Source organism: Gordionus sp. m RMFG-2023, chromosome 3 (assembly GCF_954871325.1).
Source record: "Gordionus sp. m RMFG-2023 chromosome 3, tfGorSpeb1-WG-v2, whole genome shotgun sequence".
NCBI lineage: Eukaryota > Metazoa > Nematomorpha > Gordioida > Chordodea > Parachordodidae > Gordionus > Gordionus sp. m RMFG-2023.
In genome coordinates this window covers 10,301,404-10,315,356 of record NC_088777.1, presented here as the reverse complement: position 1 = coordinate 10,315,356, position 13,953 = coordinate 10,301,404, and the positions used below count along the sequence as shown (strand labels likewise).

Here is a 13,953-nt window from a genome sequence, read left to right as displayed (position 1 = left end):
AAGAATCCAAAAATGATAAAAGTAGCAAAGTGAAGAAACAAAAGAAAAAATGCTAAAATAAGAATACAAAAATGAATTTTAAAATAAGAATCCAAAAATGATAAAAGTAGCAAAGCGAAGAAATAAAAGAAAAAATGCTAAAATAAGAATCCAAAAATGATAAAAATAGCAAAGCGAAGAAATAAAAGAAAAAATGCTAAAATAAGAATCCAAAAATGATAAAAATAGCAAAGTGAAGAAATAAAAGAAAAAATCCTAAAATAAGAATTAAAAGTAGCAAAGTGAAGAAACAAAAGAAAAAATGCTAAAATAAGAATACAAAAATGATAAAAGAAGCAAAGTGAAGAAATAAAAGAAAAAATGCTAAAATAAGAAACCAAAAATGATAAAAGTAGCAAAGTGAAGAAATAAAAGAAAAATGCTAAAATAAGAATCCAAAAATGATAAAAGTAGCAAAGTGAAGAAATAAAAGAAAAAATCCTAAAATAAGAATCCTAAAATGATAAAAGTAAGCAAAGTGAAGAAACAAAAGAAAAAATCCTAAAATAAGAATCCAAAAATGATAAAAGTAGCAAAGTGATGAAACAAAAGAAAAAACCCTAAAATAAGAATCCAAAAATGATATAAGTTGCAAAGTGAAGAAACAAAAGAAAAAATCCTAAAATAAGAAAACTAAAAATGATAAAAGTAGCAAAGTGAAGAAATAAAAGAAAAAATCCTAAAATAAGAAACCAAAAATGATAAAAGTAGCAAAGTGAAGAAATAAAAGAAAAAATCCTAAAATAAGAAACTAAAAATGATAAAAGTAGCAAAGTGAAGAAATAAAAGAAAAAATCCTAAAATAAGAATCCAAAAATGATAAAAGTAGCAAAGTGAAGAAATAAAAGAAATAATCCTAAAATAAGAAACTAAAAATGATAAAAGTAGCAAAGCGAAGAAATAAAAGAAAATGCTAAAATAATAATCCAAAAGTGATAAAAGTAGCAAAGCGAAAAAATAAAAGAAAAAATGCTAAAATAGGAATCCCAAAGTTATAAAAATAGCAAAGCAAAGAAATACAAGAAAATAAAAGTAGCAAAGTGAAGAAATAAAAGAAAAAATCCTAAAATAAGAATCCAAAAATGATAAAAGTAGCAAAGCGAAGAAATACAAGTAGCAAAGCGAAGAAATAAAAGAAAAAATCCTAAAATGAGAAACTAAAAATGATAAAAGTAGCAAAGTGAAGAAATAAAAGAAAAAATCCTAAAATAAGAATCCAAAAATGATAAAAGTAGCAAAGCGAAGAAATAAAAGAAAAAATGCTAAAATAAGAATCCAAAAGTGATAAAAGTAGCAAAGCGAAAAAATAAAAGAAAAAATGCTAAAATAAGAATACAAAAATGATAAAGATAGCAAAGTGAAGAAATAAAAGAAAAAATCCTAAAATAAGAAACTAAAAATGATAAAAGTAGCAAAGTGAAGAAATAAAAGAAAAAATCCTAAAATAAGAATCCAAAAATGATAAAAGTAGCAAAGCGAAGAAATAAAAGAAAAAATGCTAAAATAAGAAACTAAAAATGATAAAAATAGCAAAGTGAAGAAATAAAAGAAAAAATCCTAAAATAAGAAACCAAAAATGATAAAAGTAGCAAAGTAAAAAAAATGCTAAAATAAGAATCCAAAAGTGATAAAAGTAGCAAAGCGAAAAAATAAAAGAAAAAATGCTAAAATAGGAATCCAAAAATGATAAAAATAGCAAAGTAAAGAAATAAAAGAAAAAATCCTAAAATAAGAAACCAAAAATGATAAAAGTAGCAAAGTGAAGAAATAAAAGAAAAATAGCTAAAATAAGAATCCAAAAATGATAAAAATAGTAAAGTGAAGAAATAAAAGAAAAAATCCTAAAATAAGAAACCAAAAATGATAAAAGTAGCAAAGTGAAGAAATAAAAGAAAAAATTTTAAAATAAGAATCCAAAAATGATAAAAGTAGCAAAGCGAAGAAATAAAAGAAAAAATGCTAAAATTAGAATCCAAAAATGATAAAAATAGCAAAGCGAAGAAATAAAAGAAAAAATGCTAAAATAAGAATCCAAAAATGATAAAAATAGCAAAGTGAAGAAATAAAAGAAAAAATCCTAAAATAAGAAACCAAAAATGATAAAAGTAGCAAAGTGAAGAAATAAAAGAAAAAATCCTAAAATAAGAAACTAAAAATGATAAAAGTAGCAAAGTGAAGAAATAAAAGAAAAAATCCTAAAATAAGAATCCAAAAATGATAAAAGTAGCAAAGCGAAGAAATAAAAGAAAAAATGCTAAAATAAGAATCCAAAAGTGATAAAAGTAGCAAAGCGAAAAAATAAAAGAAAAAATGCTAAAATAGGAATCCAAAAATGATAAAAATAGCAAAGTAAAGAAATAAAAGAAAAAATCCTAAAATAAGAAACCAAAAATGATAAAAGTAGCAAAGTGAAGAAATAAAAGAAAAAATCCTAAAATAAGAATCCAAAAATGATAAAAGTAGCAAAGCGAAGAAATAAAAGAAAAAATGCTAAAATAAGAATCCAAAAATGATAAAAGTAGCAAAGTGAAGAAATAAAAGAAAAAATCCTAAAATAAGAAACCAAAAATGATAAAAGTAGCAAAGTGAAAGAAATAAAAGAAAAAAATCCTAAAATAAGAAACTAAAAATGATAAAAGTAGCAAAGCGAAGAAATAAAAGAAAAAATGCTAAAATAAGAATCCAAAAGTGATAAAAGTAGCAAAGCGAAAAAATAAAAGAAAAAATGCTAAAATAGGAATCCTAAAATGATAAAAATAGCAAAGTAAAGAAATAAAAGAAAAAATCCTAAAATAAGAAACCAAAAATGATAAAAGTAGCAAAGTGAAGAAATAAAAGAAAAAATGCTAAAATAAGAATCCAAAAATGATAAAAGTAGCAAAGCGAAGAAATAAAAGAAAAAATGCTAAAATAAGAATCCAAAAGTGATAAAAGTAGCAAAGCGAAAAAATAAAAGAAAAAATGCTAAAATAGGAATCCAAAAATGATAAAAATAGCAAAGTGAAGAAATAAAAGAAAAAATCCTAAAATAAGAATCCAAAAATGATAAAAGTAGCAAAGCGAAGAAATAAAAGAAAAAATGCTAAAATAAGAATCCAAAAGTGATAAAAGTAGCAAAGCGAAAAAAGAAAAGAAAAAATGCTAAAATAGGAATCCAAAAATGATAAAAATAGCAAAGTAAAGAAATAAAAGAAAAAATCCTAAAATAAGAAACCAAAAATGATAAAAGTAGCAAAGTGAAGAAATAAAAGAAAAAATCCTAAAATAAGAATCCAAAAATGATAAAAATAGCAAAGCGAAGAAATAAAAGAAAAAATGCTAAAATAAGAATCCAAAAATGATAAAAATAGCAAAGTGAAGAAATAAAAGAAAAAATCCTAAAATAAGAAACCAAAAATGATAAAAGTAGCAAAGTAAAGAAATAAAAGAAAAAATCCTAAAATAAGAAACTAAAAATGATAAAAGTATCAAAGTGAAGAAATAAAAGAAAAAATCCTAAAATAAGAATCCACAAATGATAAAATTAGCAAAGCGAAGAAATAAAAGAAAAAATGCTAAAATAAGAATCCAAAAGTGATAAAAGTAGCAAAGCGAAAAAATAAAAGAAAAAATGCTAAAATAGGAATCCAAAAATGATAAAAATAGCAAAGTAAAGAAATAAAAGAAAAAATCCTAAAATAAGAAACCAAAAATGATAAAAGTAGCAAAGTGAAGAAATAAAAGAAAAAATCCTAAAATAAGAATCCAAAAATGATAAAAGTAGCAAAGCGAATAAATAAAAGAAAAAATGCTAAAATAAGAATCCAAAAATGATAAAAGTAGCAAAGTGAAGAAAGGAAATAAAATAATTCTTTATTTTCGCTTTCGTTTGTGAGGTGGCTTTATTTTCCTTTGTTCGAGCTTGAATGATAAAGAAATAAATAAATATAATTATATTTTTGACAAAATTATAATTTTAATAAAATATTAATATTTTTTAAAAAATTACCATTTCCCAATTTATATCCTTAAAATAGCTGTGGAACATAATGTCCCATGGATAATTACCTGGATCGCAACCAAGTCGTTCACGTGGATTCTGAAAATTATTAAGAAATTTACTTTATATAAAATTTTATCAAACCTTTTTCAGAAATCCTGACAAGATCGTTGAAGTAGCACTCGAAAGATGAAGTGGGATATATGGTGCTTCATTTAAAATAGCTAGAAATAGTGTATAACATATTAATAATAATTTGAGAAAATATTAATCTTTAATGCATGATCGTATTAAAATAATATATTAAACATTTTAAGATGCAAATATTTGAACCTCGATTGATTAGGTATTTTGAATCTATATTAGCATCGATCACCTCTATGTAGGGATTTTTACGCACTATCAGTTGGTATAAAATAATACCAAAGGACCACCAATCTACACTAAAATCTTTGAATAAATAAATTTATCTATTTATCTACCTAATTCAGATATTTTTGTAATAATATAAATTCAGTAGGACCACTAGGGAATTGAGGGGAGGAGGTGGAGTGCACAAGGCTCGAGCTCTCTGAAAAATTAGAATAGCCACCTGAATCAAGATCTTTTAATAAAATTTAATTTTTTAAGAATATGATACATTTTTAATGCAATCTAAATCCACTGCACATTTTAAGCATCTAAATCATAAAATCAAATGCTCAGCTAAAGAGAAAAAGTTCTTAAATTGCATAGCTTCCCAGATAATGGAAGCAAGTTTTTACCATCATGGGTACACTATTTACGAAAGTTAATCTGACTAGTGTAAGGGATGCGTGGATAAAATATTAACACCGTAACTATAATATTATTTTATAACAATTTTATGAATGCTCTGTAATGCTAAATCACGTGATAGTATTTAGTTCAATGAAGATGTATAAAATGGCTTGATTTTTGGTAAAAATATCTTCTACCGTTATCGTTTACAATTTTAACTTAACTATTTCATCCTATTTTGGTATCACACTTTCCAAAGATGCCACAAATCTAATTCATATTTTAAGCATAAAAATGTCTCATATTTAAAAAACGATTAAAAGTTGACTAAGTAAAATAATTATAATAATATTTTATATATGGCGGTAATTTAATTTTTTTATTATTATAATTGGAGCTCGAGAAAATTAGAAAATTGTAACGTGGTTCATAAAAATTTTGATTTAATATCTAAAAAACGAGAAATAATTTTACCATAATTTCGAGATCCTATCATTTCTGGTGCACGATACAGGGGAGTTCCACATATTGATTTTGTTCTTTTACCTTTCCCTAGTTTCTAATTTGTAATTATAAAAATGGCTTGTTAAATATAATATATTTTTAAGTTTTTTTTAAAACATTATTTTATTTTTTAACTATTGTATTAGTAATATTTACTTAAATAAAGAAACAATTTAGCGAGAAATTTATTTTTAAACTAAATTATATTTTTGCTTTATTGGGGAAATTACCTTGCATGTTGCAAAATTAGATAATTTAATGTGACCGTCATCTAGTAAGATATTCTTAGGGCATATGCCCCTGTGTACAATATCTATAAATTAAAAATAAATATAAAATTATTTGTTTGACAAAAATAGGAAAATTGCTTAATTAACACAAATAATTGAAATAACCGTTTCTATGTAAAAAGTTTATTGCTAGAATAATCTCGGCCGCATAAAAAGCTATACGACCATTTGAGATAGACTTTCCTTCAATATAATCAGATAAATTCCTTCGACCAATGTCCTTTGTTACCAATATGTATCTTGAAATATAAGGAATTATTTATAATTAATTCCATATACATAAAAAAAAATTAAACTGTATCGTAATAACACAAAGCATATTGACTACAGCTGACTTAAATATAATTATGTTCACAAACAACTGACATAAGTTTTTTGTAGGACATCTATATCTTAATACATTATTACTCACAAAAAGTAAATATAGCCTCGATTCTTAAAGCAAAATAATCTTCTAAAAGTATTAAATACCCGAAGGGAAGGTTATATGATGCATGCAATCCCATCAAAAATGAATAACTAGTCGCCATTTCTAAGACCATTTTTTCGGTCTTAAATTTACGAATTGAATCAATGGTCTAAAAATAAAATTGAAATTTTGAGAGTAACATTTTTAATTAGATTTATTAGAGATTGTTAAGATTTATTTATTTTCTAAATATATATAAACCTCTGAACCATATCTAACTTGTTTAGGTATGAATTTCATCCTGTAAATTTGCAGTTGCTTATCGCCATCACAACTAGCTAAATATTCGCGGTTAAACTTTCCTTCCTTCACCAAAGTAAAGATATTGAAATCCGATATCTCGCATTTTCTACTAGGTATAGCCTTAAGATGAAAAGCATGAAAATATTTATGCATTTATATATAAAATGTAAAGCTTATTCGGCTACAACAACCAAATCGCAAGAGCTATTATATTATTGGCCCTAACCCTGGTTCATTTAGGTGGAATCGCCTTCACAATACAAATTTTATCTTATAATATAATCTATAAAAAAATTATTGCTATATTCTTTATATTATTCTTATTAGATTCTTTTAAGCAAATCGAAAAATTTTGCATTCGTATTCATTCATAGAAATGATAAAGTTTACTATCTTTATTTGATTGGTATATTTTTGAATAATTCAATTTGTTTAAAAAAATCGAATACGATTTAATTCATTGTTCGAATCGTATTCGTTTTTGAATAGGTCTAATTACCATATGACTAATAAAAAAAATTTATACTTTGGTTTGATTCATTCCCGACCCTATATTGATAGATAAAAATAAATTATCATTTTATCGATTTCAATAGTTTTAATACATGAATGAAATATAAACATTCGTAAAATTGGTATAATTATAAAACCTGGAAAATATTTACGCTCATCTTTCGTTCGGTTATTACTAAATTTATTTATTATCCATCTTTTAAATTTTGGCCATTTATTTCCATTTGGTTCTAATAAATAAACTCTGTTATGTTAATTTATTTTGCTATTTCAACCTTTAACTCTCTCAGGAAAATTTTCTTCATCAATTCCCTTGCAGCATGAAAAAAGATTAAATCTCATTTTTATAAACAATTTTAATAATAAAATAATGATCATTTTATAGATTCCAAATTAACGTATTACAACAATCAACAGATAATGTATAATATTCTAGAATTATCTTACAAATAATCGTAATTTCATAGTAATGTAATATATCAATCAATATTATCTTTAAAATCTAAAATAAGTTCTAATATCTTTGAGAATTAGGGTTTATAAATGTTACTTTTAGCATGATATAGTATATTATAATAAAAAGTATTCCAATAATGCTTCTAAACTTATTTTTTAAATGATCGCGATGCAATTTATTTATATTACCGATAGTAATTTAGTCGATGAAGCGATTAAGTTGAGTTTCTAAATGATCAAAAAGAGTCTAATCTTAAATATTTAAGTTAATATAGTTTTTAAGAAATTTTATATGAATGATGGTAAGAGATTATCAACTGTACTATAATTATTTTGATAAGAAATCCAAAAAAAATATTTCGAATCGATTAACAAGCCTGTAAGCGAGGTTGGCATTTATAACATTGGGGGCCCCAAAATTGTTATTTAGTATCGCAGCAAGTATCAGATATTTTTTGAAACCAAATGGGTAGTTCGTTCTGTAAGGTGTATGATATATAGAATATCAAAGCGACCGTTCAATTCCTCTTTAATTTTTTAAAAATAGTTCTTACTACATTTTAAGAATATGATATCTCGTAGCACATAAGATATGAGAAGTGATACTTGCTCTAACCGACTGGGACCCATACGCTACATGAAAACAACAATTTTTTTATAAGGATAAAATACGACGAGATTTAATATTTTTATAAAAACTAAAAGTCAATAACATTCTGATTTAAGCTTTCCTTATCCAATCTTCTTTAACACAGGGGAGAGGTGGGATTGTGTGATATTAAAATGATGCAATTGTGCTTTAGAAATTTAGCATATTTCTTAATCTTAAACAATATATAGACAGTCATTATTTATTTTGAATAATTTTTGGATTGCTTATTACCAATAATGGTATGACTTAAATATGATAAAATTAACAAAAATTTAATACATATACTAATTTATTTCCATATTAAATATTAATAATCATAATAATTTTAATAATAATGGCATGACGACATGATTTCTATTAAACTCTGTAATGTATATCATTCATTTTTATATGATTATATTGATGATATTGACATGTATTATATTCCATATTAAATCAACGAAAAAACTCAATACTCAACCCGACCCTTTGTTTCTAGTTAAGTATTAATTATATTTTATTTGAGATTTAAATAATGGTACTAAACGTTTACCGTTGTTATTAAGATATTTATAAAATTGCTGGCTTGTTTAAGCATTAGCTCAGCCTCTAATGTTGTTAAAGCAATCCGATTTTTCTCATTTCTACAGGAAGTCCTCATCAGTTAAAAATGCTATCCGATGAGGCATTAGAACGAGATAAGGAGAAAACATACATATTTTTCCCAAGGATGGGAATTTATCGTTTAATTCAAAAGAATTCCACCAATTTCTCTTTTTTTAGACCATCTATCTTTGATTATTCTGGCGAATCATAAAAAATAGACAATCTCCTCAAACAAGACATTAATATCTATGTTATATTTGAATATCGTATATATTTTAAAGGTTACGTTATATATTTTAAAAGGACGTTATTTGATTAAAACTTTCCGACATTTAATATTATATTATCGAGGTTAATCAAATTGTATATTATTAGAAGTTAAATTGGATAATTATATAAATGTATATATACAAAAGAATTACAAATAAAATTCATTATTGTTTTTAAACATTAATCGATATAATATTTGACGACGAGGTAAAAAAAGTCGCGCGGTCTGCGGTCAAGTTAAATGTTATATAGAATTATAAAAAAAAAATTCTGTTTATAAAAAAAATAATAATATATTTTAGGAATTATGGATAAAAGATGAATGTTCTATTGACTACTATAGACTCATAAAATATATACTGAATGTTAAAAATATTCCTCAAACTGATGTCACTTTGAAAAAATTATTTCTAGCTTATGGAGGAATAAATATTATAACTCATATAAACAAAAATTACTTTTCTAAAAAAAAAAAATATGGGCAGATTTGGCATCTAGAATTGATTTCATTAGATTAAGTCGCGGGCCTACTGAATCCGTAATGAGCTATTTAAAGTATATAGGGAGGGGGGGGCTAGCCCGAAGATGCGATTTTGAAGATAATGTAGAACTAAGAATTCGCGATCAATTAATTGCCGGACTAAAGATGCCACAACAACTAGATAAAGAACTATGTTTACGATACCCAGATACTAAAGACGAAGACCAACCGTTAAGCTTAAACAAAGTGGTAGAAATGGCTTTAGCGATAGAAATAAATAATATTACTAAAATGGGGTATAAAATCAAAGAGACGAATAAACATAATGATAATAATAATTGTGCTTAAGCAGGCTTCACAATAGCCGAAGGAGTTCATCAAGGGTCGGCTCTCAGCCCACTTCTCTTCATTACAGTAATAAATGTATTAGCACAGTCTATACCTCAAACAGTCCAGTGGAATATGATATTCACAGATGATATTGTGATATTTGCTGAATCCAAGGATGAAATGAAAGAAAGATTAGTGAGTTGGATAAATATCCTAGAAAAGCACGGACTAAAAGTAAATAGAGAAAAGACGGAGTATATGGTGATAGGAGGAGATGAAACAGAGAGTATTGATATAAATGAATGCCAGATATCAGCAATTGAAAGCTGCAAATATTTGGTCTCCACTATAGAAACACACGGCACAATAGAAAAAGAGATAAAGAGTAAAATTAATCAAGGGTGGTTAAAGTGGAGATCTTTATCTGGAGTGCTCTTTGTTAAAAGAATCCCACACAAATTGAAGGGAAAATTTACAGTTCCATAGTTTAACCAACTATTCTATATAGTTAAACATGGCTAACCAAAGAATCAGACGAGAGAAGTCTACAAACTATAGAGATCAGAATGCTGAGGATGATTGCTGGGGTATCAAGAAAGGATAAGGTGCGAAGTGCAAGAATACTAAGAAGTTTAAGGTAGTACCTATTAAGACTAAGATAATGGTGAAAAGACATAAGTGATATAGGCACACAATGAGAAGGCCTATGAACCACATAGGAGATAAGGTTGAGAGTTTGGAAGTGATGGGTAAACGTAAAAGAGAAAGGCCAAAACTTCAATGGGGCCATAAAGTTAGAGCCAATATAAAGAAGTATAAATTACATAAAAGAAATTGTATGAATTACATAAAGTGGGGAGAGATGTTGAAGGAGCTTACCACCAGAAAGTGTGAAAGCTAAAGAGAAAAAAATAAAAATAATAATAAACGATTAAATTGATAAAAATAATCGACAGTATAATGATAATGATAAACGGCACTATCAAAATGATTGATGCAGCCCTATTTGGATTTCCGTGTATGGAATTTGACCAACAAATGTAAATAACAATATGATCAACATTAGATATATATATAATGATAGTGATAACGTGAATATAATAAAGAAAATAGATCCATCAACAACAAGAATAACCTGGAGTACTCCAATGGTAGTGGTACGTAAAACTTCAGGGGAACTAAGATTATGTGGAGATTTCAAAATAACATTAAATAAATTTCTACTAAAAGACTATCATATTCTACCAACGTTTGAAGAATTAATCGCAAAAATCGCTAATGGAAATAAATATACAACATTAGATCTCAAATATGCATATCTACAAATGAGCATTGACGATGAATTGCAAGAATTATTAACAATGGTAACACCAAATGGATACTACCGCTATTTACGATTACCTTTTGGTATAGCTACAGCACCAATAATATTTCAACGATATATGGACGATTTACTGGCTTATTGTAAAGATACAGCAGTTTATTTGATGATGTTATAATCACAGGGAAAAATGATACTGAACATATAGAGAATATAAAACAAGTTTAATCAAGTATTTGGAGCTGTATTCATGCAAAAATATGATAATGGTAATGAATACCCATTAGCTTACACCTCGAGAATTTTACAAGATGCTGAAAAGAAATAGTCAACAATCGACAAAGAAGCCAAAGCCATAGTAAACGGCGTAGAAAAATTTCATAATTATTTATATGGACGAAAATTTAAAATACGAAATTTACCACAAACCTTTAATAAAAATATATGGTGATAACAGAGATATAAGCTCCTTATCAAACCAAAGATTATTACGTTGGGCTTATAAATTATCTGCATCATTATGATATAATGTACAAGAATTAATAGAGATTTAAGCTCATTAACAAACCAAAGATTATTACGTTGGGCTTATAAATTATCGGCATATGATTATTATGGCGCTAATAATATAATTGCAGTTGCTTTATCGCAAAACCCAATACAGATAAATGATGATAAAATTATAAAATAACAAACGAAAAAACAGTGATAGTGGGAACAATTAGATAAAGATGTGGAAAAACTAGAATCCGCCATCACAATCCTGAATAAGGGAAGATTATAAAGTTAGGAGATGAAAACAGAAAAAATTAATAATGAACCTGAACTTGGTAATAAAAAGATTGGTAGACGATCTTAACTTGGTGGGAAAGAAGTTATGTTATATTTGAATATCGTATATATATTAAAGGTTACGTTATATATTTTAAAAGGACGTTTTTTGTATATTATATCATTATAACTTTCCGACATTTAATATTATATTATCGAGGTTAATCAAATTGCATATTATTAAAGGTTAAATTGGATAATTATATAAACTAGTAGAAAGCTTGTCAAAAATGATGGGAATGAGATTTTTATTCATTTTTTATTAAAAAAGTTTATCAAGCTCAGCTCAACCCTTAATTATTTGTAAATGATATTTCCAAGTCAGGTGCAAGCTAATATTAATTTTGAGGTTCCAAGCCCAGTTCTACCCATTATAATTTTGAAAATTTTTTCCCGCCTCGGAGATAGTTAATTTTTATGCTTGAATATGAGTTGAATTAAAAATTGAATGATATTTATTTTTTGATAAGCCCAGCTTTCGGCTGGATTGTGTAGCCTGAGGTAGGGAAATAAGAAAAAATTAAATGGAAAGAAAATAGGGAAATTAAAAGGGAAAGGAAGGTAAAGAAGAAAAAAAATTAAAAAGTGAAGATAGGAAAGGGAAATGATGAGAAAGGGGAAGATAATAAAAGAAATTAAAAGGGAAAGAAAGGAAAAGAGAATTTTAGTTTAAATTTTGATTTTTCCCATATTATTTGAGACTGTTGTTAAAATAATGAATGTAAGTGATATCTTTAGTAGGGATACATATGTTGTCGGCATAGCATAATCAGTCTACATTTTGTATGTTACTGAAAACTATTCTTTGAGTTATATATATTTTATAAAAATATTTACATAAGACTAACATTTAACATTAAAAAATCCCAATCTAGGTTCAAGCCTACAATATCTATCTTAATAATTTTAAAAGATTTTCTCAAGCCCACCTCAATCCCTAATAATTTTGAAACCAAGCCCAGAGATATTAAATTTATAATTAATGAAGGGGAAATCTCTGATTTACCAATTAGTTTACGGGTAAAATATATTACTTTATAAATAACATAAGACTAATATTTAACATTAAAAAATCCCAATATAGGTTCAGGCCTACAATATTTGGGAAAAATTTCCAAGCATCCAAGATCTTAATAATTTAAAAAGATTTTCTCAAGCCCATTTCAATCCCTAATAATTTTTGAAAACCAAGCCAATATTAATTTTGAGAAATATTTTTTAAGCCCAGTCCAACCCATAATAATTTTGAAAAAATTTTCCCAAGCCTAGAGATATTAAATTTATTGAATTAACTCAGTTAAAATTTAAGTTATAGGATCATCTGTTTGTATAAAATAAAATAACATCAACCATAGTAAATAATGTATTACTTTTTGGTTTTAATATGGCCTCCTACAGTTGCATAGAAAATTTAAGTTATGGGATCATCTGTTTGTATAAAATAAATAAATAAAATCAACAATAGTAAATAATGTATTACTTTTTGGTTTTAATATGGCCTCCTACAGTTGCATAGAAAATTTAAGTTATACGATCATCTGTTTGTTTAAAATAAATTAATAAAATCAACAAATAAAAAATAAATAAATACGCACCGATGACATGACGTAACGATGACATGACGTAGCGATGACATGACGTAGCGATGACATGACGTAGCGATAACATGACGTAGCGATGACATGACGTAGCGATGACATGACGTAGTGATGACATGACGTAGTGATGACATGACGTAGTGATGACATGACGTAGTGATAACATGACGTAGTGATGACATGACGTAGTGATGACATGACGTAGTGATGACATGACGTAGTGATGACATGACGTAGTGATGACATGACGTAGTGATGACATGACGTAGTGATGACATGACGTCACGATGACGTAGTGAGGACATCGAAAAATTATAATATAGATGTATATATACAAAAGAATTACAAATAAAATTCATTATTGTTTATAAACATTAATCGATATAATAATCTATTGGTAATTTTATCATATTAATTAAATTACAAAAACCATCAATTGATGGGTGCTCTTCCATGGTCATATCTATATATTTGTAAATCGAGTAATTGAAATCAAATGTTGATTGCAAATATTCTAAAATTGTCTTAATAAAAATATTTGCTTCATTTAAAAATACATTAATTAGAATAATGTTTGAACATTTTAGTAAGATATTTTTAACAATAGCGCCATAAAATTTATTGTCAATTTAT

At 26.1% G+C, this 13,953-nt stretch overlaps 1 protein-coding gene across 1 annotated transcript; it reads right to left on the bottom strand.

The window, feature by feature from the left end:
* Positions 1–3,891: 3,891 nt before the first annotated feature.
* LOC135926707 (protein kinase C zeta type-like) lies at positions 3,892–6,436 on the bottom strand. Its single transcript, XM_065462639.1, has 9 exons — positions 6,242–6,436; positions 6,043–6,149; positions 5,677–5,810; positions 5,512–5,594; positions 5,252–5,336; positions 4,352–4,468; positions 4,163–4,242; positions 4,028–4,117; positions 3,892–3,939 (listed from the first exon to the last, which is right to left on the bottom strand). Exons 1-9 carry the CDS (start codon positions 6,434–6,436, stop codon positions 3,892–3,894), a joined length of 939 nt encoding a protein of 312 aa, XP_065318711.1.
* Between the last annotated feature and the right edge of the window lie 7,517 nt (positions 6,437–13,953).